The sequence below is a fragment of the Oncorhynchus masou genome, chromosome 3 (assembly GCF_036934945.1).
Source record: "Oncorhynchus masou masou isolate Uvic2021 chromosome 3, UVic_Omas_1.1, whole genome shotgun sequence".
Lineage (NCBI taxonomy): Eukaryota > Metazoa > Chordata > Actinopteri > Salmoniformes > Salmonidae > Oncorhynchus > Oncorhynchus masou.
Window position 1 is genome coordinate 35,101,361 of NC_088214.1, and position 23,299 is coordinate 35,124,659.

Sequence of the window (23,299 nt, forward strand, 5' to 3'; positions counted from 1 at the left end):
CCGCTTTTATTTTTTTTTAATGTTGGCCGTGTTTTATCTTTGAATATTTGATGCATTTGAACTTCATAATTCATGCTGTGTACACACACATTACTAGTAGTCTGTAGGAGCACATCGATGACAGTGAGAAACGTGGGTTGTTTTAGTATGACTGTGTTGTTGACGCTGACCATCTCCATCCGACTAGGTACCCGTACGAGCGTATTGATGGCCGCGTGAGGGGTAACCTCAGGCAGGCTGCGATCGACCGCTTCTCTCGACCGGACTCTGACCGCTTTGTCTTCCTGCTGTGTACCCGGGCCGGGGGCCTGGGCATCAACCTGACTGCTGCAGACACCTGCATCATCTTTGACTCGGACTGGAACCCCCAGAATGACTTACAGGTATGAAGACTGGGCTGGACTTGGAAATAGTCTCACTACTAAATTTGATAGTTGAAGATATTTTTTTTTATCTTTGAGAATACTGTGGTCACAACTCAAATAACTGCACAGGTCAATATAGTGACATTAAATACAGTAGACAGACATTAGTCAATGCAGTACACAGGTTTGCAAATAAACAAAACACAGGGCACAGACGAGTGAACATTCCAAAACAGGGCAGACGAGATGTTATCACACTGGTACACAGCTCCATGACTTTGTTTATTATCAGTTGATCTATGCTCTTTGGAATCTAAGCGTGGGTTTGTTTTTTTTTTCTCCATACCATACCTTTCTCTTTTCCTCTCTCTCAGGCCCAAGCCAGATGCCACAGGATTGGCCAGAGCAAGGCGGTGAAGATCTACAGACTGATCACTAGGAACTCTTATGAGAGGGAGATGTTTGACAAGGCCAGCCTCAAGCTGGGCCTTGACAAGGCTGTGCTGCAATCCATGAGTGGCCGAGAGAACGCAGCCAACGGGGTACGACACACACACAGTTCTCACACAGTCAAATAGCAAGACCAGGCTTGAGGACATCTTGTTATAGTCTAAGTTATATATGCAGCAATAAAGGTTTGTCACCTGTGAAGGTTGCTCAACTGTCTTTTTGGAAAGATGGTCTTCTCAACTGTACTTCATTACCTTAATAAAGGTAAACTTCTGTTGATGTGCCGAGCTCCGTATCTAAACCCTCAAATGTACTCTACCACCTCAGGTGCAGCAGCTGTCTAAGAAGGAAGTGGAGGACCTCCTCCGCAAAGGAGCTTATGGAGCTCTGATGGACGAGGAGGACGAGGGCTCGAAGTTTTGCGAGGAAGACATTGACCAGATCCTCCAGAGACGAACCCAGACCATCACCATTGAGTCCGAGGGCAAGGGGTCCACCTTCGCCAAGGTAGCTTCAATACGCTGTTTCCTATGTATTCTTAGCTCCCTCATTCAATCCAGTAGTCATTACCATAGGAATTGAATTACTAGAACAGATTTACCCTTTCAAGTCTATGGGCCTGGGTGGACCGTTGCCCCATTCTATTAGTAATTCTATTTCTATGGCCATTAACACTAGAGAGCCAGGCTCGTTCAGAACCAAGCTGTGCAGTGTCAGTGGGAGCTAACCCAGCAGCACTTCTTTGAGATCAAAAGTGTCATTTGATTAAGAGAAGGTGGAGAAAACACATTCAGGAGATTCGCCGTTGGTACCGTTTCTCCTTCTCCCTTTCTCCCCAGGCGAGCTTCGTGGCCGCTGGGAACAGGACGGACATTTCCCTGGAGGACCCAGACTTCTGGCAGAAGTGGGCCAAGAAGGCGGAGCTCGACATGGATGCAATCAATGGACGGGTGAGCCTCAGGAAATTGAATTGTGGGAAATGTAGTGTGACAGGGGTGACCTAGGAGGGGAGAGACTTGGCTTGGTCAGTATTTCAGTCGCAAGGACTGTACAGTAACTGGCTACTTGAGGACAGTGTGTCTACCGATTTGTGTTGACAGTTTGGCTTCTGGGGCTGAATTCTCAGTTGCAGTATTTACTATGGGAATGGGAGAAACCCAGCCCGGGGTGGTCACACCAGCGTTTCCCCTCCCTTTAGACACCACATGCTAAAGTATCGGCGCTCAATAGTATTATCTCCCTCATACATACACTAATCTAAAGCGTTAATTAATATGGCTTATTACCCCCAGGCTAGCCATGCGTGGCACCCCAGTCATAACTGGGCTAAGTCAAGCTCATTTAAAACGGTGGCTGTGGGAATCTCTTTCTATTCCTTAATTACCCCGCATTCCCCTCTTCGGTGGACCCAGAGGCAGTAAGCAGCTTATGCTGCTGCCGGAGGGGAACAGAGACATCACTTAGTCAGTCTAGAGAGCAAGTCCTTTTCCTCTCCTTGCCGCCTCTACCCCACACCGCTCTTGCTCTCTCCTCCCTCTCAAGGGCCCTAGAGTATAGCACTTAATCCAGCCGCATAAACAGACGTGTCATCTCTGCAAGTCACCCTGGATGAGTTTTTATATATATGTGTGTGTGTGTGTGTGTGTGTATACAATGCTTTCAGAAACTATTCAGACCCCTTGACTCCAAATGTTGTTACATTACAGCCTTGTTCTTGAATGGATTAAATACATAAAAATCCTCATCAATCTACACGCAATACCCCATAATGACAAAGCAAAAACAGGTTTTTAGAAATTGTTGCACATTTATAAAAAATGTCAAACATACCTTATTTACTTAAGTATTCAGATGCGTTGCTATGAGACTCAAAATGGAGCTCAGGTGCATCCCATTTCCATGTATCATCCGTGAGGTGATTGAGTCCACCTGTGGTAAATTCAATTAATTGGACATGATTTGGAAAGGCGCACACCTGTCTATAATGTCCCATAGTTGACCGGGCATGTCAGAGCAAAATCCAATCATGTCAGAGCAAAATCCAAGCCATGAGGTCGAAGGAATTGTCTGTAGAGCTCCGAGACAGGATTGTGTCGGCACAAATCTGCGGCGGGGAAACAAAAAAATGTCCCCAAGACACAGTGGCCTCCATTATTCTCAAATAAAGACATTTGGAACCACCAAGACTTTCTAGAGCTGGCCCCCCGGCCAAACTGGGGAATCGGGGGAGATGGGCCTTGGTCAGGGAGGTGACCAAGACCCCGATGGTCACTTTGACAGAGTTCCTCTGTGGAGATGGGAGAACCTTCCAATAGGACAACCATCTCTGCAGCACTCCACCAATCAGGCCTTTATGGTAGTGTGTCCAGACGGAAGCCACTCCTCAGTAAAAGGCAACAACAGCCCGCTTGGAGTTCAGCTCAGCATATTTGGAAACTCCTTCAAGACTGTTGGAAAAGCATTTCAGGTGAAGCTGGTTGAGAGAATGCTAAGAGTGTGCAAAGCTGTCAAGGCAGAGTTGCTACTTTGAAAAATCTCAAATATATTTTGATAAAATAAAAAAAATGGGGGATAATGCATGATTCCATGTGTGTTTCATAGTTTTGATGTCTTCTGTTATTATAGTAAGAATAAGGAAAACCCCTTGAATGAGTAGGTGTCCAAACCTTTGAAGTGTACTGTACCTAATATATCGATCTCTATCCGCAGGGAAACTGGTAATAAGGTCAATAATAACATGCTACCTGTTTTGAGCATTTTAACAGGGAGGGAAATGTGGTTGGGGTGTTTGACACAATTTAATTTTGTGTGATTTAAATAACAATTTTCTTAGAACACCCTGGTGATTGACACGCCGAGGGTACGGAAGCAGACACGCCACTACAGCTCAATGAAGGAGGACGAGTTGGCGGAGTTCTCCGAGCTGGAGAGTGACGGCGAGAACGAGAAGCCCTTGACTAAACCCAGGCGGCCACAGGACCGAGCCCAAGGGTACCCCCGCAGCGAGTGCTTTAGGGTGGAGAAGAACCTCCTGGTTTATGGGTGAGTGGACATTTGTTAGGGAAGGGATTACTGTTCTCTAAGCCCCAAGTCCCTTTGGAAGACTAACCCTGATAGATCTGAAAGAATGTAATCTGTTTTTGTTTTTTTTCCTGGGGGGAATTCGGTGAAAGATTTTCACCATAGTGGTCAATATCTACAGCTAGACACTGCAGACTGTTAGATGGACGTAAGAAATTAATCAAACAAGCCAGAGGGATATTAACACAGCCCTTGATTATCACTCATCCAATCCTTTCACCTCTACATCTTCTTGGTCAGGAAGTCCACCTGATTCCTGAGAGATGTCATATCTTGTCTGGCTTCCAGGGTACCGATCTCATCTTTCCTTTCCCTCCTTTGTAGGCTCAGGAGGTTGAGGATGTGTGCTTGCCTAAACACCAGTCACAAGCGACTGGTCTGGTCATGCTGCGGTGGTCTGGGGGGAAATGACGCCCACGGAGCGCTATTGCTTGCACACTACCATGTAGAGTAATTTAACACTTAGCCATCTGAGGCTCCCACACGCAAGGGGCCATTAAACATGCCTGTATACTTACACACACACGAGCCCAGATCGATCTTGCGTGCACTCCTATAATGGCCCAACACACAACCACACAGTGAACCAACCAACCAGTACCTACATCACACACAATGGCCCAGCACTTACGTATAAACACACACACTCATTAGTCACCGTGCCCGGCTGCCCTCCGCAGGGAGAGATCACGGCTGGCTGCATGCACTCACCACGTCTGACCAGCAGTGGGGTTTGTTTTTCACATGCGACCGTGTCAACTGTACTGTCTAGACCCCAGGGCTGTAGGGCAAATTAGAGCCATCACGTTTGAGAGGACTCATTTCAACTGACGCGGCTGCCATTGACTCCCTCCCTCTATCTCCCTCCATAGACAAGCCCCAGCCTCCCTCGACCCACAAACGCACTCCTATCGTCTGGGTGTCAGTGGGGTTATCTCACTGCCGTGTAGAAACGTTTTAGGGTGAGACGAGAGTCTTCGCTCGGTTGTCACAAGTAGAAATCTACTCTGGGTCACGCGCGGTAATGAGATGTGCTGTCGGTTGCATGTGCGGTCATGAATGAACGGGGTCACGGAATCAGATCGTGGTATGACATTGGAACCTGGTTGAAAGGCAGAGAGCCAGACAAAACACCGCCCCATTCATACTGCCCCTCAACCTTACTGTAGTAGTGTAGGTTGGGGGAGGAATATGGAAATAAAAAACCTTCTAGCTCCAGATTGTTAATGTGAGTCACCGGGATAAATGATAATACTTGAGACACTGACTAAATAATTCTCATCTCTTTCTCCACTCTCTCCTTGCTTCATTCTTCTTTTTTTATAATTTCCTTCATCTTGTTTTCTCTTTCCCGCTCTCCTTTTTTCTTTCCCCCCTCTCCGTTATCACTTTCTATCCCTCCGTCTCTCCCCTCCCTTTTTCTTCCCCTCTCTCTGTGATGATCTCCCCCTCCCTGCTAGGTGGGGTCGCTGGGGAGACATCCTGTCCCACGGGCGTTTCAAGCGGCCCCTGCGGGAGCAAGATGTGGAGACCATCTGCCGCGCCCTGCTGGCCTACTGCCTGCTGCACTACCGTGGCGACGAGAACATCAAGAGCTTCATCTGGGACCTCATCACGCCCACCGAGGACGGACAGAGCCGCACGCTCACTAACCATTCCGGTACGTATCCCTACGCACCCTTACTGCAGCATTACTGTAGCTTAACCAAAAACGTAACGAACACACCACCACCTTTCCACTGTCTCACAATAACAACCTCACCAGCTGCTCTTTAAGACCTGCCCAATAGCCCCCAGTAGGAGTAGTGAATAAACATGCATTGAATTCCATAGGATTTTTCACAGTACCACCACCAACGTCCCTCGCTCGCTCACTCAACCCCTCCCCCCCTTATTCCCTCCACAACAACTCCTGACATGACCTTGCTTTAACCTTATGCTCTGTCTGGTTTAGCGCTGGACTAGAACCGGCTCAAACTGCTTCAGTCTGACTTTACATAACTTATCTGACCTTGATCCTCATTGGTTTCCCGCCTAAGCAAACTGGAATCTGATTTGGTTACACGAACCATAGAGTTAGCCCAATTCCTTGCTATTTCAATGTTTTCAATGTTATCAATTAGTTTGCAGATGGCCATTTCAAATAAATAATTGTCATAATTGATAAAATCCTTGCTGGTACTAGACTTGTCAAACCCAGGTCTCTCTTTATAAAGGGATCTCAATGAGAACTAATGAATCTATTACCCTACATTGTAATGTCTCTGACTGGTGTTGTGATTCCCCCCTCTCTCTTGCAGGTCTGTCTACTCCAGTACCACGGGGTCGTAAGGGCAAGAAAGGGAAACCAGCCCCGCCGGCCCCTCCCCAGCTTCCCAGGGCAGAGTGGCTGGCCAGCTGTAACCCTGACCTGCTACTGCAGGAGGACAGCTACAAAAGACACCTCAAACACCACTGTAATAAGTAAGTCACCCCTAAATCCTAACCTCAATGCTGTCGTTTTTCAAACACCAAAGGAACAAATTAGCCATTGATCAAGCTCGGTGTCGTTGTGCTCGAGTCCGGTCTCGAGACCCCATGTTTGTCTGATACATTTTGACTGTGTCGGACAGTGAGGACTCGTCATTTCTTCCCGAGACTAGTGGCGTAAGAAACTCAGTAGTTATCAGCTTCCTTTTCGTCAGCGCGTTAAACTGCTTTGCCAGGTGAAATATACATACCCACCTTTCATTAAATGATCTTATCACCTATTAAAACCTGGGCCTCCTACTTGACTCATAACATTACTGTTCTTTACTTTCATTGACATATAACCTCAAACCTTGTTGTGCTCGTCAGAATTTCCTTGATTCACTAGTAGGGAAGAGTAAGGGGAATTATTTGCAAGTTGCGTGCTCACTATTAGTGATGGGGAGGGGGGGAATTGTAACAGTCTTAATATCTATTATAGACATGTTTGGTCAGTGGTGAAATGTGGCAAACTTCCAACATGTACTGAACTCAAAAATCATACCATCACTTAATGCACCCAAATGAATAAAACAGAACTGAGTCGAGCTTCTGGCTGCCACTCACACAGATAGCACCCACACGGATAATGCTACCCGCAACCACACTGCTTAAACAACCTAGCCTTACGCCATCACGATCACACATTACCAAAAGCAAGAACAGTGACACATCAAAGGATGTGCGAGACACGCTCGTGATGCCCGGATGGACAGCGACTGTAATACCAGAGCGCACTATTTAGGAGAGTGCAGTTTATGTTAAACACATAGGGCCGATAGACAGCAGTCACACACAGCATGGTGTTAAAGGACATGGCGCACATTCACTAACATAATACGCCAGTAGGTCCCAATCATAAGAATACAAAAACACAACCATTTAGCGATAACTATTACCTCCCGTTGCAAATGTCTTTTTAACAAACAACACACAAAGTGACCGGTGAACTTAAGTTTAGATGCAACAACGTTTCACGCTGAAGTTATTTTCAAAGAAATGTCTGCGAGCTGCAATAAATAAAAACACAGTTCCACTCACCAACAAATTACCATCCTCTTTGATAGCACCTGCTGCAAACTAGTCTACAACGAAAGCTAGCTAGATCGTGGGAAAACTACTGCTCGCTATTGCGCAGTGACTTGTTGGCCTTTGAAGGAAGTCGTTTCTGTAAGTTTTGGTTAATTGTCCAACCCATTAAAAATCAACATGTGGTTGGTTGAATGTCCACTGTCACTCCAAAATGATTCCCTAATAGAGTTTAGCCAGCTAGATATATCTCCCCAAAAACCACCAAAGACAAATCCTTATTGGATCTTTTTCTCATCTTCAGTGTTAACACTTTCCTTTCCAACAACTGAAGAGATAAAATCAGAACATTTATTATTTTACAAATTCTCTGAAGGCCGTCATTGTTCCCTACTGTGTTTGGGTTAGTAACAACTTGTAGAGTCACTCCCTCGGCATGCATTTGTCACCATTCTCAATTTCTGAAGGCTCCCGAGTGGCGATACGGTCTAAGACGCTGCATCTCAGTGCAAGAGGCGTCGCTACAGTCCCTGGTTTGATTCCAGGCTGTATCACATCTGGCTATGATTGGGAGTTCCATAGGGCGGCACACAATTGGCCCAGCGTTGTCCGGTTTGGCCGGGGTAGGCAGTCATTGTAAATAACAATTTGTTCTTAACTGACTTGCCTAGTTCTTCTCTATGAGCACAGAAATACTTGAATTTTTAGATATTTTTTGTTGTTGTCACTGTCTTAAATTGGACTCATATTTTACTGCTTTTGACTCTCTTGCCCCCCTCCGGTCTTGACTTGGACTCGATTTGCTCCGGTCTTGAACCGGTCTCACTTTACGTGGTCTCAAACACACTGGTCTACCCTAACCTCTGACCTTTAACCCCTAACGGAAGCACAGCCCCTACTCACACACCACCATATTGTCATAGATAAGCAGGCCAACACACCGTTGATAGTTGGTGGTTTCTTTATAATTCCCAAAAATCGAACACCCATTCGTCCCCGGTAATCCTATTTCACATGAGTTCCATAGCTCCACTCCAACTAGCCCCACACACAACACACACACACTCCTTTTGTTTAGTTCTAGCCAGTGTCCTATTTACTTTCCCTCCTCCTTCCTTGGCCGCAACTCTTCTTTCTACTCTGTTGTTGTCGGGGAGATTTTGTGGCGGCCAGGTTTTTTGGGGTTGAGGCTGGCGCCGCGCCAGGCCAGGTGCCAGGCAGACCTGTTGGAAGCGGGTGAAAGGCGGCACACACAGGGGCGATTATGTGGTGCCATCTGTCAGGCGCAGGGGCTGGCGCGCGGCGTGGCTAATCAGGCCTGGCAGCGTGATGGATGGGTAACGGCCAGTGCCAAAGATCCGCTGCCGCAGCTAACCGCTCTAGCCAGCTACTGCTGCTGGCGCACGGGACCAGAGTTTCACTTTTATTACCCACCCCTCTCTTCCCTTTTCATTCTTTCCTATTTCTGTCTCCCCCCCACACACAGAGTTCTCCTGAGGGTCCGTATGCTCTACTATCTGCGACAGGAAGTCATCGGTGACCAAGCCGACCGGATCCTAGAGGGAACAGACTCAAGGTTGGCATCCACTCCCTTCCGTCTCCTCCCTCCATCCCTTTATCTCTCACTCCAACACTCCCAAGCCCCTGCCTGCTTTATCTTCACACTCCCTCCCTCTCCCCTCGTTTCACCCCATCACCCAGATGTGCATGCATATATAATGCCGAAAACGTGCACACCATGTCAATGGCGTCTGAGGCTCTTCGCTGAATAGCTACAATGCTGTTATTGTGTGTGTGTGTGTGCGCATATATGTGCCAGTTATTGTGTATGTGTGTGCCTGTGTATAAGTGCCAGCTTGCCTGTGTGTGTCTGTATTGGATTAGGCCAGGCAGGCTGCTAGTGGTGATAGCGTTGCATGCATCAGGGCAGGCTGCTAGTGGTGATAAGGTTAGGCCTGCTCTGCCTAGGTCTCCTTAGTGATGAGGGCTGCTTTCTAAATGGCATCCTATTTCCTATATAGTGCACTACTTTTGGCTCTGGTCGAGGCATGATGTAGGAAATACTGTTCCGTTTGGGCCACAGTGGAGATGTTCCAGCAGCGTGGCTAATGACCATATTTCCTCCCAGATGCCTGGAGATGGGGCCTAATACGGACACACGCCGATTTTTAGACCCTGTTAATTCATTTTCCCCTCGTTCTCTCTTCCTCTCCCCTTGGTCTGTGCCCACAGTGAAATGGATATCTGGATCCCTCAGCCTTTCCATGCCGAGGTCCCTGCCGATTGGTGGGACAGCGAGTCGGACAAGTCGCTCCTCATCGGCGTCTTCAAACACGGTAAGCCCCACCCGTCCGGTACTCGCACACACATACGCACACCGCCCGAGTTCTGGCTGCTTCGGCTTGATTGGTGTTCCCATAGCGACCGCGGAGCACAGCTGGCTCGGTGAGACGTCAGGAGATTGATTGATGGCTATGTCCAGCAGCCCGAGAAGATGGGCTGTGTAGGTAGGTGTGTGAGCACAGACTTGTTGCAGCTTCTATCTAGTCCCTGGTTATCCAGTGTTCTATCAACCACAGTTGGTTGATGCACTTTATCATGAGGTTAGTTCTCTTAACTATGGGCTAGCTGGTTTAGATTTAACCACCTTTTTTTATTGTGTTGCAGTGCAAAACAAGATAACAAGCCAGACTTGTAACGATTTTAAGTGTCAATTGTATTGATGGTGATAAATATTCATATTAATTTGGGATAATTGTCATTATTCTCCATAATTGCCACCCTCTCTGATTCAATTATGGATCTGAGCTGTGCCTCAGCCCTGACGCGCGTACACACACACACACACACTCTCACACACGGGTGCTCTCTCAAACACACATGGAAACAATAGAGCTAGCCTATAGTTTATCATAATCCTCATTCACTTGGGAGGCCGGGGGAGGAAGCTACTCTCTGCCTCTGTCACACATACACCCGCATGCGCACACACACCAAACCCTCACACATGTCTGGTACACACACCATACACACACTGTACAGGCACACACACTCTCCAGGGCTGTGAGAAGGAAGAGTGATGGCCTATAAACCCCCTCATGATTAGCGCTTGGCTCGGGGCGCAACAGCGGTTAGGAACAATGTGTCACCGCATAAATCCTAATTGAAATGTGATGTTCTGGTGGGGGCTTTGGGGAGTGGAGGGGGGGGCAGGCTGAGAGGTGGAGGAGAAGGGGGGATAGTCTGGTCTGCAAACTGGCACGGTTGAGGGGGCTCCAGCCTGTGCCTCTTCCCCCCGCCCCCCTCTGTCTCCCCCTCCTCCCACCCGCCGTGCTCAGTGGGATCTGCAGGCTCTAATCTGTTCTGCTTGGAAAGCTCCAACGGGCACTTTTCTCTCTCTGCTACACACACTTGGGCAAATACACACACATACTGACATAGGCACACACACACTTAGACACACATATTTTCTTATACACATTAACACACACACAGTCGGACGCGCGCTCACACACGCTCCAACAGGCACTGCCCCCTGTCTGCATCTGGACCCTGGGGTCTGTCCTTCTGTTTTTGTTTTTCTCATCTCTATATGTGGATGGCAGTTTTTTTTTTAAGATGTGATTCTGAACTTCATGATGGGTTTTGTTTTAAACTCAATTTGGCTTCTCTTGCTTTTTGTTCAGTCTTTCAGGATTGATGCTACTGTTTATCATGATTAATGCCTAGGTGTATATGTATTTCCACTATAAATTGTCAGTCAACGTCTGCTATGTTCTAGGCCTGGTGCGTGTCATTTCCCAGTCACAATGCAATCATCTTTCACCCACTCCCTCTCTCTTCACCGGATGTGGAAAGTAGAACTCTGTAATTCAACCTCTCTCTCCTTCTTTCTCAATCGTGCTCTCTCGCTCCCTCTCTCCATCCCAGGCTATGAGAAGTATAACTCGGTGCGCGCCGACCCTGCACTGTGTTTCTTGGAGCGGGTGGGCATGCCTGACGCCAAGGCCATCGCTGCAGAGCAGAGGGGGGCGGACATGATGGCAGATGGTCCGGAGGGGTAAGACACTCAGCCAAAATTCACCACCACCTCTTTCCCCTCTTCCTCCTCCTCTTTTTCTTATCAACCTCCTGTCCCCGTCACCCTCCAACTCATCTTCCTTCCTGTCTCTCCCTCCTATTTGTTTGTTTTTCGACCTATCTTGGTCTCCCTCTCTCTCCACTCGATCATCCTTTCCCTCCCTGACCTCCCATCTCCAATTTCCCTCAATATTCTCTTCCTGGCTGTCTACCACTTTTTCCCTTGCTCCTTTGATTCTGTTTAAGTTTTAAAACTCATTTCTCTTCTCTCTCTTCATCCCTCCATCCCTGGTTCTTTGTGTGTACAGAGAGGATGAGGACCCAGAGTACAAGCCTCTCCGCATGCCCTTTAAAGATGAGATGGATGACTTCACTAACTCTCCACTTGATGACAAAGAGGAAGCTATGGAAGTTGAGAGTGGTGAATGTAAGTGGAGCGGCCATCTCTGCTTTCACATGATGTAGCACTATGTTGACCACAATTTTGGGATAAATTCAATAAAAAGCTTGACAGTGTATTATTTACTAGCAATCTGTCTGACGATGATTCACCATCAATCCTTAGTTCAAAATATGTGTATATTTATTTTTATATCAAACCACCAATGTACGCACCCAAAGAAACCAAAGTTGCTTTTCAGAACCATCTTAACAGTATGCAGTCATATTTATTTGTCCTAGTCCTAATGTTCCACCCTTTTCTCCTTCCCCTCACAGCTAAACCAGGTGAGAATGGAGCAGGTAGCAGAGGGGCGGGTCGTCTGTATTGGCCGGCAGCTTCGGCCCTCACCGCTAGACTCCGCCGCCTCATCACTGCCTACCAGCGGACGCACAAACGTGAGCAGCTCCGCCAGGAGGCCATGGCCAGGCCCGACGGCCGCCGCCGCCGGCGGCCCCGAGAACAGCTACTCTCCATGGTCACAGATGGTGGAGGGGCCTACGTGCATGAGGGTGGAGCCTTCATGGCTGAGGGCAGTCCTTATTTGGCCAAGGGTGGAGCTTTCATTCCCGAGGCGACGGCTCTCCTGGCGGAAGGAGGGGCCTTCTTCAAAGAGAGGCGTCAAAGGTATAGAAACATTAATAGTTTGATTGGTTGATTAGATGTTTTCGAGGCACACTTCCATTCAGATTTCTTAGGATATGTTTTACACCATAAACAATATGTATATAATAAACATTTAAATGTATTACCTGGCTGTATGGAAGGCAGTACAGTCAAGAGTTTCTTGAAGTTCTATCAACTTCCTGTATTATTGTTTGGTGCTTGTTTGAGAAGCCCTACTTGTAACATGATGTATGTACTACAGTACCCATAATGCTCCAGTCTCCTAATCAATACACTACTCATACATTGCTTTCCGTCCCATTGGTTGTTGGATTAACCCTTCCGTGTCTCGTCGTCAGGTGGACCAGGCGTGAGGAAGCCGACTTTTACCGCGTGGTGTCCACGTTTGGCGTGATCTATGACACGGCCCGTCAGCGCTTTGACTGGACCCAGTTCAGGGCCTTCGCGCGTCTGGACAAGAAGACTGACGAGAGCCTAGAGAAATACTACTTCTCCTTCGTGGCCATGTGCAAACGGGTGTGTCGCATGCAGATCAAGACCGACACAGGTAAATGCCCTCACATTTAATTACAGAGAGCTCTTGAACACAACTTCAGCCATACCTACATTTACTTAAGCTAAAGCAAAGGATCATTCCCTGGAAAGACTGACTAGATTAACAACTATTTTCCTCTCTCCTCACCCCCCCGCCCTCTGTCTCTCTGGCAGAGCTCCCAGACCCCACCCTGATCATTGACCCCATCACGGAGGAGCGGGCATCACGCACCCTTTACCGCATCGAGCTGCTGCGCCGCATCCGCGAGCAGGTGTTGCCCCACCCCCTGCTGGGCGAGCGCTTGCGCCTCTGCCAGCCCAGCTCTGACCTGCCGGAGTGGTGGGACTGCGGCCGGCACGACCGCGACCTCCTCCTGGGCGCCTCCAAGCACGGCGTGAGCCGCACCGACTACCACATCCTCAACGACCCAGCCTTGGGCTTCCTTGAGGCCCACAGGAAGTTCACCAAGGGGGGATCGGCTGGGGCGCCTCAGCCGCCCCGCGATGGAGCTCCCTCTACTGCCTCTGAGCAGGCTGCTGCTGAGAAACCCTCTCATGTCAAAGAGGAGGATGTGGAAGGCAAGGAGGTGAAAGAGGAAGGTGACAACGACCTTCCATGTACTAAAGCTGAGAAACCAGACGAGCAGGAACGCAAGGAAGACGAGATGGAGGGAGAGAAGGAAGAGAAGGCTGCGTCTCCCAAGGAGGAGTTGAAGGACGAGAAAGCTAAGGAGGATGGAGATGACCTAAAAGACGAGAAAATGGAGGTCAACGGTGATTCTGATGGCGAGTCTTCCAAGGAGGCCGAACCTGAGAAAGAAGACACTCCCAATGAGGACGTCGGGGACCAGGACAAGAATCCAGAATTCCAGGAAAAACCGGAGTCTTCCAAAGCATCGGAAGACCAGGAAACCAAGAAGGAGAAAGAAGGGAGTCCAGCCAAGTCTCCCAAATCTCCCAATCCAGTGGCTGAGAAAGGACTCGAAGAGGAGGATGAGGAGAAGATGGAGGAAGACGACAAGTCTGAGAAGTCGTCTCAAGCTGAAGGTATGTCTTACTCCCAACTCCATTGCTAAAAATATAGCTTTTCTCAAGGATAAATTCAATTTTAGGGTGTGAATTTATGCAAACTATCAACCGTGGGTCTGTGTAGAGGTCTATACTATAGACCGTTGGGCCATGCAAGTGCATGACTCATAACTACTCTGTTGAAGCCAGCCCCAACACAGTAAGTGGCTGTGTGTAGTTGGTCTGCTTTAGCTGGCATTTAGAAACTACCATATGTCTTTATGTAGTCTATTTAAGCTTGCTGCTTAGTGTTGAATTGAAGGTTCACTCTATGACCCTTCTCGTATACTGCTGTTGCTAATTTTGAGAGCACTACATGAATCCATTTCTAGATTCTCTTGTGGCTGCAATTGACCAAGCGTTGTCGTCATTTTTCAGTTGGTGCCACCTCTGAGCAGAAGAACTTTGACGAGGAGAGCAATGCCTCACTGAGCACCACGGCCAGAGACGAGACCCGTGATGGGTTCTGCCCCGAGGATGGAGAACCCTCAGCCATCCAGAGAACCTTCTCCTTCTCTTTCTGGCCAAAGGTTTGTAGAACAAAGATGTACATGAATTCACAGATACATGCTCATATTCATTTAGTGGTGAAATATATACTGAACAAATAATTATATAAATGCAACATGTAAAGTGTTGGTCCCATGTTTCACGAGCTGAAATAAAATATCCCAGAAATGTTCCATACTCACAAAAAGCTTATTCCTCTAAAATGTTGTGCACAAATTTGTTTACATTCCTGTTAGTGAGCATTTTCTCCTTTGCTAAGATATTCCATCCATCTGACAGGTGTAGCATATCAAAAAGCTGATTAAACAGCATGATCAATACACAGGTGCACCTTGTGCTGGGGACAAAAGGCCACAATAAAATGTGCAGTTTTGTAACAAAACACACTGTCACAGATGTCGCAAGTTTTGAGGGAGTGTGTAATTGGCCTGCTGGCTGCCTGAATTTCAACCAGCACTGTTGCCAGAGAAATTCATGTTCATTTCTCTACCATAAGCTGCCTCCAACGTCATTTTAGAGGATTTGGCAGTACGTACACCTGGCCGCTCAACCCATGACCACGTGTAACCATGCCAGCCCAGGACTTCCACATCCGGCTTTTTCACTTGCGGGATCGTCTGAGACAAGCCACCCTGACAGCTTATGAAACTGGGTTTGCTCAACCAAAGAATTTCTGCACAAACTGTCAAAAACAGTCTCCGGGAATCTCATCTGTGTGCTTGTCATCCTCGCCAGTGTCTTGACTTGACTCCAGTTCGGCGTCATAACTTAATTCAGTGGGCAAATTCTCACCTTCGATGGACGCTAGTACACTGGAGAAGTGTGCTCTTCACGTATTAATCCTCGTTTTAACTGTGCCAGGCAGATGGCAGACATTGAGTTTGGTGTTGTGTGGGCAAGCGGTTTGCTGATGTCAACTTTGTGAAGTGTCCCATGAAGCCTGCTTCATACCATCCAGCATCCCACTGCTGGGTTACCACTTAAGTTAAAGCAGGGTTGGTCCCTGGATGGGAGACCAGATGCTGCTCAGCATCTAGAGGCATCACTACAGACCCTTGTTCAATTCCAGGCTGTTTCACAACCAGCCGTGATTGGGAGTCCCATAGGGCGGCGCACAATTGGCCCAGCGTCGTTTGGGTTTGGCCAGGTTAGGCTGTCATTGTAAATAAGAATGTGTTAACTGACTTGCCTAGTTAAATAAAATTTAAAAAATAAGGTAAATAACAAGTGGTGGTGGTGGGGTTATGGTATGGGCAGGCATAAGCTACGTACAATGAACGCAATATATTATCGATGGCAATTTGAATGCCCAGATTTACCTTAATGAGATCTTGAGGCCCGTTGTCGTGCCATTCATCCGCCACATCACCTCATGTTTCAGCATGGTAATGTATGACACAAGGGTCTGTACACAATTCCTGGAGGCTGAAAATGTCCCACTTCTGTGACGGCCTGCATATGCTCACCAGACATGTCTCCCATTGAGCTGTTTGGGATGCTCTGGATGAAAGTGTACGACAGCTTGTTCCATTTCCCGCCAATATTCAGCAACTTCGCACAGCCATTGAAAAGAAGTGGTCAACTCTATGCGAAGGAGATGCCGCTGTGCATCAGGTGGTCACACCTGATTAGGGTTGAATGACAAGAACCCGGTTACCAAGAACTCGGTCACCACTCCTTTTCACTGGTATAAATAACTGAAACTGGTAAATTGCAATAAATGATTTATATGAACAGCATGGCATTAATTGGAACTGTTCAATTGTGTGGTCCAAATCTGGCATCTCTACAGCCTCTGCATGATGACTCATCTCAGTATGGAGCGGCAGTTCACTATGCATGTAGACCTTTCATCTCATGGTAACTTCTTGTGACCTATGCCACAGTAATATAAAGACTGAATGTGTGTCGAAGTTACCCATCTCCATCTGGCTTGTTTTTTAATTGTAAAGATTACAATTTTTATTTTAAGAGTTAAAACAGTTTATCACACTTGTTGCTTGGACTCCATTCAAATTGCATCCAAAATATAAATTTGTGCTATATATATATGTAGGGCTATATATCAATCTAGATGTTGTAGCCAACCTCTTTCAGGTAATAAATTCAATGCCATATTAGCCTTAGCTAATATATAATCTTCTGTCTCTTGCGCAACATGCAAGCACCTGTACGCCGCTGGCCTCTATTGAAAATAAAAAAATAAAATAAAAAAACACTCCTTAGCTCTTGGAATCCCAGGAAAAGCTCATCTAGAATAGGTTGCTTTCATTCAGACCTGTAACATTCAATCTTCGCGAAGAGAAGTGAAAGCCTTCTGAATCTAGTCATATATTATTCAAGGATAACATTAGAATTATGAAGATAAGGACAACGGAACTTATTTCATTCAAATGTTGAAAATGAGGTAAGAATGAAGCAACAATAGATTAGGTAGGCAAATAACTTGAAGGGAAATATTATGAAAGGTACAGTGCATTTGGAAAGTATTCATTCTGAATTTTACTTTTTCCACATTTTGTTGTACAGCCTTATTCTAAAATGGATTAAATAAATATTTTTTTCCTCCGCAATCGACACACAATAACCCATAATAGGCAGTGGTTTGTGCGAGTATTCACACCCCTTGGCATTTTTCCTATTTTATTGCCTTACACCCTGGAATTAAAATGGATTTTGGGGGGGTCTATCATTTGATTTACACAACATGCCTACCACTTTGAAGATGCAAAATATTTTTATTGTGAAACAAACAAGAAATGCAGAAATTACAGTTGTAAGTCTCTTGGGGTATGTCGCTATAAGCTTGACACATCTTGCCACTGGTATTTTTGCCCGTTAACTGCTCCAGCTCCTTCAAGTTGGATAGGTTCTGCTGGTGTACAATAATCTTTAAGTCATACCACAGATTCTCAATTTGATTGAGGTCTGGGCTTTGACTAGGCCATTCCAAGACATTTAAATGTTTCACCTTAAACCACTCAAGTGTTGCTTTAGCAGTATGCTTAGGGTCATTGCCTTGCTGAAAGGTGAACCTCTGTCCCAGTCTCAAATCTCTGGAAGATTAAAATAGTTTAACCCTTCAAGAATTTCCAAGTATTTAGCACTATCCATCATTCCTGCAGTTTCCCAGTCCCTGCTGATGAAAATTATCCCCACAACATGATGCTGCCACCACCATGCTTCACTGTGTGGATGGTGTTCTTGGGGTGATGTGAGGTGTTGGCTGTGTGCCAGACAGCTTTTTTCTGACCACTCTTCCATAAAGCCCAGCTCTGTGGAGTGTACGGCTTAGTGGTCCTATGGACAGATACTCCTATCTCCTCTGTGGAGTTTTGCAGCTCTTTCGGGGTTATCTTTGGTGCCTCTATGATTAATGCCCTCCTTGCCTGTTCTGTGAGTTTTGGTGGGTGGCCCTCCTTTGGCAGGTTTGTTGTGGTGCCATATTCTTTCCATTTTTTTAATAATGGATTTAATAGTCCTCTGTGGGATGTTCAGTTTCAGATATTTTGTTATAACCCAACTCTGATCTGTTCTTCTCCACAACTTTGTCCCTGACCTGTTTGGAGAGCTCCTTGGTCTTCATGGTGCCACTTGCTTGGTGGTGTCCCTCGCTTAGTGGTGTTGCAGACTCTGGGTCCTTTAAGAACTTGTGTGTGTATATGTACATACATACTCAGATCATGTGGACTATATTTAACAAATTATGGGACTTCTGAAGGTAATTGGTTGCAAAATATCTTATTTAGGGGCTTCATAGCAAAGGGGGTGAATACATATGTATGCACCACTTTTCTGTTTTTTTATTTTATATTTTTAAACAAGTGTTTTTAAACACATTTTTTTCCACTTCACCAAATTGGACTTTTGTGTGTCCATTGCATGAAAATACATTTAAATTACAGGTTGCAACAAAATATTAAAAACGCAGAGGGGGGTGAATACTTTTGCTAGGCACACACTATGAACATAAGGTACTTGAACAGTTCAGTATTAAAGAAATAACACATCAGTTTACGTAAAGAAATAAAATGGAGAACTGGAGCGATAAGCCCTGTTCAAGTTGGACCCCACTCTATCATCAAAATACTTCTCTAGTTGTATTAATCCATTCCTCTGTGCGCCATTTTTACTTTCCAGGATCGCGTAATGATCAACCGCATGGACAACATCTGCGAGGCGGTCATCAAGGGCAAGTGGCCCGCCAACCGTCGTCAGTTCTTCGACATCCCGGGCCTGTTGCCTGGATACCCTGGCCCCGTGGCGTCAGAAAGCCCCCTGCAGAGGCGGGGCCTGGCCGAGCTGTCAATGGCGGCGGCTGCTCAGACGAGCTTCAGCGGCAGTGAGGACCTCACCCTCTCGCCACAGGTTAACGTAAGTAGTAAAGAAAAATAATAATTTAAAAACGCCCACTCAACAGATTTAGTTTGTAAATACCGGTTAACATAACATGCACCTCAGATGATTGGTCTTGGAAAATGAAATGTATTCATACAGATATATATGGTGAGGTCTGAAAATTAATATTCCCTTATTACTACATAATTTACTTCAATAACTTAATTTTACTTTCAAACCGGTGTCCCAATTTTCTACATTGATTTTCAATCTAATGTACACTGCTCAAAAAAATAAAGGGAACAAAAATAACACATCCCAGATCTGAATGAATGAAATATTCTTATTAAATAATTTTTTCTTTACATAGTTGAATGTGCTGACAACAAAATCACACAAATTATCAATGGAAATCAAATTTATCAACCCATGGAGGTCTGGATTTGGAGTTACACTCAAAATTAAAGTGTTAAACCACACTACAGGCTGATCCAACTTTGATGTAATGTCCTTAAAACAAGTCAAAATGAGGCTCAGTAGTGTGTGTGGCCTCCACGTGCCTGTATGACCTCCCTACAACGCCTGGGCATGCTCCTGATGAGGTGGCGGATGGTCTGAGGGATCTCCTCCCAGACCTGGACTAAAGCATCCGTCAACTCCTGGACCGTCTGTTGTGCAACGTGGCGTTGGTGGATGGAGCGAGACATGATGTCCCAGATGTGCTCAATTGGATTTAGGTCTGGGGAACGGGCGGGCCAGTCCATAGCATCAATGCCTTCCTCTTGCAGTAACTGCTGACACATGAGGTCTAGCATTGTCTTGCAATAGGAGGAACCCAAGGCCAACCGCACCAGTATATGGTCTCACAAGGGGTCTGAGGATCTCATCTCAGTACCTAATGGCAGTCAGGCTACCTCTGGCGAGCACATGGAGGGCTGTGCAGCCCCCCCCGAAGAAATGCCACCCCACATCATGACTGACCCACAGCCAAACCGGTCATGCTGGAAGATGTTGCAGGCAGCAGAACGTTCTCCACGGCGTCTCCAGACTGTCACATGTGCTCAGTGTGAACCTGCTTTCATCTGTGAAGAGCACAGGGCACCAGTGGCAAATTTGCTAATCTTGGTGTTCTCTGGCAAATGCCAAACGTCCTGAGCTGTAAGCATAACCCCCACCTGTGGACGTCGGGCCTTCATACCACCCTCATGGAGTCTGTTTCTGACCGTTTGAGCAGACATGCACATTCGTGGCCTGCTGGAGGTCATTTTGCAGGGCTCTGGCAGTGCTCCTCCTTGCACAAAGGCGGAGGTAGCGGTCCTGCTGCTGGGTTGTTGCCCTCCTACGGCCTCCTCCACATCTCCTGATGTACTGGCCTGTCTCCTGGTAGCGCCTCCATGCTCTGGACACTACGCTGACAGACACAGCAAACCTTCTTGCCACATCTCGCATTGATGTGCCATCCTGGATGAGCTGCACTACCTGAGCCACTTGTGTGGGTTGTAGACTCCGTCTCATGCTACCACTAGAGTGAAACCACCGCCGGCATTCAAAAGTGACCAAAACATCAGCCAGGAAGCATAGGAACTGAGAAGTGGTCTGTGGTCACCACCTGCAGAACCACTCCTTTATTGGGGGTGTCTTGCTAATTGCCTATAATTTCCACCTGTTGTCTATTCCATTTGCACAACAGCATGTGGAATTTATTGTCAATCAGTGTTGCTTCCTAAGTGGACAGTTTGATTTCACAAAGTGTGATTGACTTGAAGTTACATTGTTGTTTAAGTGTTCCCTTTATTTTTTTGAGCAGTGTATTTATAAAGCCCTTTTTACATCAGAAGATGTAAAGTGCTAAACAGAAACTCAGCCGAAAACCCCAAACAGCAAGCAATGCAGATGTAGAAGCACAGTGGCTAGGAATAACTCCCTAGAAAGGAACCTAGGGGAACCAAGGGGTGGCCAGTCCTCTTCTGGCTGTGCCAGGTGGAGATTTATAAGAGTACATGGCCATTAAGGCCAGGTTGTTCTTCAAGATGTTCATAGATGACCTGCGGGGTCAAATAATAATCAGTGGTTGTAGAGGGTGCAACAGGTCAGTACCTCAGGAGTAAATGTCAGTTGGCTTTTCATAGCCGGTGAACAGGTCAGGGGTCCTAGCCGCCGGCAGAACAGTTGAAACTGTTGCAGCAGCACGACCAAGTGGACTGGGGACACCAAAGAGTCATCAGACAAGGTGGTCTGGAGGCATGATCTTAGGACTCAGGTTCTCCGGGAGGGGGTAGAGAATTAGAGGGACCCTACTTAAATTAACACAGGACACCAGATAAGACAGGAGAATTCCATCATTACTGACCCTAGCCCCCCCCGCCGGGCACATAGATTAATGCAGCATAGCTACTGGTGACTGAGACGGGGCCAACCAGGCAAGATATAACCCCACCCACTTAGCCAAAGCACAGCCCCCACACCACTAGAGGGATATCAACAGACTACCCATTTACTACACTGAGACAAGGCTGAGTATAAACCACAAAGATCTCCACACAAGCCCGAGGGGGCGCAAAACCGGACGGGAAGATCACGTCTGTGACTCAACCCACTCAAGTGTCGCTCCCCTCCTAGGGACGGCATGGAAGAGGACTAGTAAGCCAGTGACTCAGCCCCTGTAATAGGGTCTGAAGCAGAGAATCCCAGTGGAGGGGAAGCCGGTCAGGTAGAGACATCAAGGGCGGTTCGTCGCTCCAGTGCCTTGTCTTTCACCTTGTCACCCCTGGGCCAGACTACACTCAATCATAGGACCTACTGAAGAGATGAGTCTTCAATAAAGACTTAAAGTTTGAGACTGAGTTTGCGTCTCTCACATGGATAGGCAGACCATTCCATAAAAATGGAGCGCTATATGAGAAAGCCCTGCCTCCTGCTGTTTGCTTACAAATTCTAGGGACAATTAGGAGGCCTGCGCTTTGTGACCGTACATGTAGGTATGTACGGCAGGACGAAATCGGAGAGATGGGAAGGTGCAAACCCATGTGATGCTTTGTAGGATAGCAGTAAAACCTTGAATTCTCAAGCCTATATTTCCCTCTCGCTCTGTAAAGGAGGATGCTCTGAGCATGTCATTGCCAAAGCAGCGTCGTCGCAGGCGGAGGAAGGTGGAGATTGAGGCGGAGCGCGCCGCCAAACGAAGGAACCTGATGGATATGGTGGCTCAGCTCAGAGAGTCTCACCAACCTGAGTCCCAGAGCCAGGCCATGGACCTCACCAAGGTAGGGTCTTTAGAATTTTATGAATTAATTCTAAATTTAGAATTATCTATCACTTTTTACAACTGTATTGTATTTTTTTGAATTACACTTTTTGGTCAGAGTGGTGTCCTACGAGTATTTATCACATTATTTAGTAATGACAAAAGGCATTTGCTTTTTTATGTTTTTTATATGACAAGTGTTATTTAGGTAAAATAATTTTATTGATAGTGGTGGGGGTTGCTCATTCATTGATAGGCACGTTAATGATAGTTAGGGTGTTAGGGGTGATTCGTAATAAAATAAAGGCGTCACTTCTAAAAGCATATTTCTCATCATACCATACCCTGCTGAATTCACAAGAGAACTTTCCCTTGATTATGATTTCAAAAAATCTAAATGCGTCACAGTTACGAGACTGCTCGAATTATCGGCAGGTGGACAAGCGATACCCACCATTGTAGTACGGATGAAGCCTGAGCTGGAATGTGAAGTGAACTGAAGCTGGTTCGCTTTAGACAACCCTGAGTAGATCTGGCTTGCTTCGTAGAATACCCCTCTGGTCTCCCTGATATGTATGAGTAACATTGATCCCACTGAAATAAAGCATTTTAATATGTATCACATCTATTTATATAAAGGAATCAAGTATGTAAAGCACTATGGTCATACTAGTTGCCATGTAAATTAACCTCTTTGTTACAGGCATTGCATTTTAGTCTATACATTGACTTTAAGTTTCCATATTGCTTACCATTGGGACTTATTCTGCTCCAGGGCATGCATCACCACAAGGCAGCGTCGTCCCTGGCGGGCTACTCCACCAGCAGCATGGTGCCTTCTGCTACCCTCAAGGCTCAGATGGAGCTGCTACAGGCGGCCACGCCTTCCAGACATAGGGCCAATGGCTCATTGGCCGATGCTGACCTGCCCACCCGGAGGAGACGAGGCCGCAGGAAAAATGTGGAGGGGCTAGAGCTGCTGTTTATTAACAACAAGAGAGGAGCCACGGTACACAGCATGGTCAC

General features: G+C 46.7%; 1 protein-coding gene across 3 annotated transcripts in view; it reads left to right on the forward strand.

Annotated features, from left to right (window-relative positions):
• The window catches only part of chd7 (chromodomain helicase DNA binding protein 7), an 85,953-nt gene that overhangs the window by 56,528 nt on the left and 6,126 nt on the right, over positions 1 to 23,299 (forward strand). For 2 of the 3 annotated variants that reach the window (XM_064938958.1, XM_064938957.1), the window contains 18 exons: positions 188 to 383; positions 740 to 907; positions 1,143 to 1,322; positions 1,655 to 1,765; positions 3,649 to 3,857; positions 5,357 to 5,556; positions 6,197 to 6,359; positions 8,920 to 9,009; positions 9,666 to 9,769; positions 11,364 to 11,493; positions 11,822 to 11,940; positions 12,231 to 12,579; positions 12,918 to 13,126; positions 13,288 to 14,160; positions 14,560 to 14,711; positions 18,832 to 19,065; positions 22,125 to 22,292; positions 23,049 to 23,294. In XM_064938958.1, the coding sequence (XP_064795030.1) occupies positions 188 to 383; positions 740 to 907; positions 1,143 to 1,322; positions 1,655 to 1,765; positions 3,649 to 3,857; positions 5,357 to 5,556; positions 6,197 to 6,359; positions 8,920 to 9,009; positions 9,666 to 9,769; positions 11,364 to 11,493; positions 11,822 to 11,940; positions 12,231 to 12,579; positions 12,918 to 13,126; positions 13,288 to 14,160; positions 14,560 to 14,711; positions 18,832 to 19,065; positions 22,125 to 22,292; positions 23,049 to 23,294 (3,901 nt within the window). The remainder of the gene's footprint in view (positions 1 to 187; positions 384 to 739; positions 908 to 1,142; positions 1,323 to 1,654; positions 1,766 to 3,648; positions 3,858 to 5,356; positions 5,557 to 6,196; positions 6,360 to 8,919; positions 9,010 to 9,665; positions 9,770 to 11,363; positions 11,494 to 11,821; positions 11,941 to 12,230; positions 12,580 to 12,917; positions 13,127 to 13,287; positions 14,161 to 14,559; positions 14,712 to 18,831; positions 19,066 to 22,124; positions 22,293 to 23,048; positions 23,295 to 23,299) is intronic. The other variant, XM_064938962.1, reaches the window with a different exon arrangement.